Genomic DNA, 3,679 nt, shown 5'->3' with positions numbered 1-3,679 from the left:
GCTTCGTATCAAGGATGTCGAGGTATTTTCCGCATAAGGTGTCACGTCGTTGATCAATGTTTATGTCCGACGATGTAGCTTGCAGGATTTTGCAAAAGACAGCCAGGATGACACCTTTCGTTCTGGACGTTGGAGGTGCGGTGCGCAACAGGCTCTCCGACCCTTTGTGCGAGGCTCCAGACTTATAAATGAGATCGAAGTCATACTATTGAAGTGCCAAGGACCATCGCAACAACCTTTGGTTACCCTCCTTGTAGCGAAGGACCCGACGCAGATCATGGTTGTTCTTAACTATTTGGAATTTATTCCCAAAGAGGAATGGAGGCATCTGGTCGAAAGCCCATTTAACGACAAGTGCTTCCAATTATGTAGATGCATAGTTTTATACCCCTGTCACACGGCAAATTGAATGTCATTCCCAGCGAATGACATTCGCACCGAATATCATTCGTTTGTATTGCATGGAGCTACACGAAGAAAAAGAATGTCATTCGCAAATGATGTCACTGTCGATGATCAAGACACCAAGGCCGAACATATGATGTAATATACAGGAACATTCCTTATATTTTTATTTCTTTTCCTCTAAACCCGTGAAACATTAGGTTATTTCACAAAATCATTGCGTTTCAGGCCGTGGTTTCAGGCGACGCTCAGTTGACTAAGTGTTACAAGCCAAGACAAGTACCCATCTAGACCATATTCGGCAACATGGCGGCGCGCGCTAAAGACGTAGTGCCGCTGGCTGACAGTGACAATGTACAGTTGAACCGTGTTATTGCCACACTGTTGTGCTTGCATTTGAAGCGACATGCTCAGCACAGACGACTGCGACTTGCCATACGTGAGCGGACAAGGGCTGTTCGAAGCATTGAACTACGCTTGCATGCCAATGCCATCGCAATGACTGCTGTGTTGCTAGGTGGAGTTCAACGCGAACGATGGGCCTTTCAGCGCAACGAGCGATGGTTTGAAGATACTCTCCCCCATTTGGGCGAGTTCCACTTCAAACAGGCACTTCGAGTGTGCCCTGTTACGTTCCGTTACTTAGTGGAGTCATGCAGGCACGTTCTAGAGCATCAGACGACCAACATGAGGCAACCAATTTCGGTTGAAAAGAGGGTGGCCATCGGCCTTTATCGGTTGTGCTCCACAGCTGAGGACAGAACTATTGCGCATTTATTTGGGGTTGGTAGGTCTACTGTGAACGTAGTCTACAGACAGTTTGCGAAGGCTGTCATCCAGGAGCTCGAAGACGAGTGGCTGCGAATGGTTAGTCCTGGCGAGATGGGGGAACACATGCGAGAGTTCTACGCAGTGAGTGGCTTCCCACAGGGGGTCGGCGCCTTGGACGGCTGTCACTTTGCTGTCTCGCCACCAAAGGACAACGCTGTCGACTACTATAACTATAAAGGGTGGTAAGTTCTTTGCAGTGCTTGTGTTTACATAAAGGAACTCCTCACAAACGTACATGTACTAATGTAAAACTAAGGGAAAAAAAAACGGACAAATTACTAGCCGGTCTTGTCTTTCGGATTACTTCTCATTTAATTTAGTTATTTGTGCACATTGCGTACTTACCCACTAAACTTCTACTGCACAGGTACAGTGTGATACTCCTGGCCTTAGTGGATCATCGGTACCGGTTCCGCTATATAAATGTTGGAAGCCCCGGAAGGTGCCACGATGCCCACGTGTATGGACGTTCAAAGCTGTGTGAGTTGGTGAACAGTGCACATTTCCAGACACCAGTGTCAGTGATCGAGGATGTCCCTGTATCGCCAATCATTCTGTGCGATCAAGCATTCCCTCTCTCCCCGAGCCTAATGAAGCCATACGCAAACGCTGTGAGTGAAACTCCAGAGGCACTTTTCAACTATAACTTGTCGAAAACAAGACGAATAGTCGAAAACGCTTTTGGAAGGCTGAAAGCTCGCTTCAGGTTTATCATGAAGAGACTAGAATGCACCTTGCCCAATGCGAAACAAGCGGTGAGGACGTCGTGCATACTTCACAACATCTGCGAAGCATTCAACGATAATGTGGAGCACCAGTGGGAACGAGATGCACATGGATATGATGCTCTCTACGAACAACCACGTCACAGCTCAGATATGTGTCATCATGGAGGACAGGAAGTGAGACGTGCCCTCACACAGTATTTCTGGAAGCGGCGTCAGCAGACTTCGTGAAAGTGGGCAGAACTTCCCGTGGCTGACTGCCCATGTGTCTTTTAATTACTGTCGATAAGCATGCCTAGAGACAAATGTACAGTGGAGGCCAAATAAAGAAAAAGGGCTGTAGTGTGGTCTATAATTCTATGAAGGGTGCAGCCATGCCACTGGAGCTGCAGGAAGAATAGTGCATCCACAGAGGTCCATCAAATTTTTTAGCCGCCTGATTAGCATTTCCCAAGGGGTGGGGTAGAAATTGCAACCGACATCTGTGAATGCACTGATCTGCGTGCAATTGAACCCCTCTATGAAATAAGGGGATAAGTCGACTTATCCCCATTTTACTATTCCGTCTTCAATGACATCTACATACCGGTATGTACCTGCCAAAATTTAGAACCGTGTTGGAATTTATTGGCCCGCTACAGGAGGGACAATCAGATCTGGCCCCTTTTCTCGGCTTGAGATTTTTCGACTTATCCCCTTACTGCATACAGAGGTTCAATTTCTGTGGCACAGTCGCACTGGGAGAGTTCATGTGACCGTACCCTTCACAAGGTTAATGCAATTTATTTTTCTAGGAACTGCACAAGGGCTTGCACTAAGACTTTTTCTGTTCTTGCAGCGTCCTCCATGACCTCAATTTCTTTCCGTCTTAAGTCCATTTCCTCCTTGCGCGCTTCTTTTAGCTCGCAACGTAGCTGACGCTGCTCATCAAGCAGTTGTGCAAGTAGTGTCCGCTGTGTCGCTTGTTTCGGTTTCTCTTTTTGCACCCTTCGCTGGTTGGTTTCTGAACTTTCACATGAAGATGTCGACGGCACTGGGCTGTTCGTGTCACTTCTAGCACTTAACATGTGCATCTCTGATTGTTCTGATTCCAGCGTTGCATCAAATTCGTGGAATGCCTGCTCTTCTACATGGGTTTCACCATGTCCATGCTGCATGCCATTGATTATCTGAAAGCAGAGTGTTCAACGTGTACCAACAAGTGCATCATATGCGAGAAATTAGGCTGCATATGGTGAAAAGTGAAAGCACAAAATGGTGACACCACTGCACCTGCTCAACGGAGGTGTGGTCTCCACAGGCAGACTCGTCCATCAGGCTGGTGTCATTCATGGGTAGGGACCCTAGGAAACGATGGATATCCCAATAAAATTTCCACCGAATTCCTCCAGACCCTGTGGTTTTTTTTTCGGTTTTGGTTCCTGAAAAACAAGCAGCGTTTAGAGGATACTGGTTCTTGAGTATTGGTCATGTCACTCATGTGCTCCCTGTCATGCAAACTTTCATGCAACCATCTTCCAATTATGGACAGCTATATGCAGACATTAGGATTTTCCCAACGAAACCCCTGTGCCGTTGTTACACATGACAACGTTACTTAAAACACCACACTGAATGAGTGACCACAAAAGGACGCCCACCCTAATAACGCAATAGATCGTTTACCTGCTTCTGCTCGCGCACGTGAACGTCGCAGTGTCAAACATGCTATGACTGTC

The 3,679-nt window shown here is 47.0% G+C and overlaps 1 protein-coding gene across 1 annotated transcript; it reads left to right on the top strand.

Moving 5' to 3' along the window:
* The first annotated feature begins 711 nt into the window (after window positions 1-711).
* LOC135384991 (uncharacterized) lies at window positions 712-2,192 on the top strand. The gene is made up of 2 exons (XM_064614168.1): window positions 712-1,418; window positions 1,604-2,192. Exons 1-2 carry the CDS (start codon window positions 712-714, stop codon window positions 2,190-2,192), a joined length of 1,296 nt encoding a protein of 431 aa, XP_064470238.1.
* Window positions 2,193-3,679: the final 1,487 nt, after the last annotated feature.

The sequence above is a fragment of the Ornithodoros turicata genome, chromosome 2 (assembly GCF_037126465.1).
Source record: "Ornithodoros turicata isolate Travis chromosome 2, ASM3712646v1, whole genome shotgun sequence".
In the NCBI taxonomy this organism is placed as follows: domain Eukaryota; kingdom Metazoa; phylum Arthropoda; class Arachnida; order Ixodida; family Argasidae; genus Ornithodoros; species Ornithodoros turicata.
This window is presented reverse-complemented; position numbering and strand designations above follow the sequence as displayed.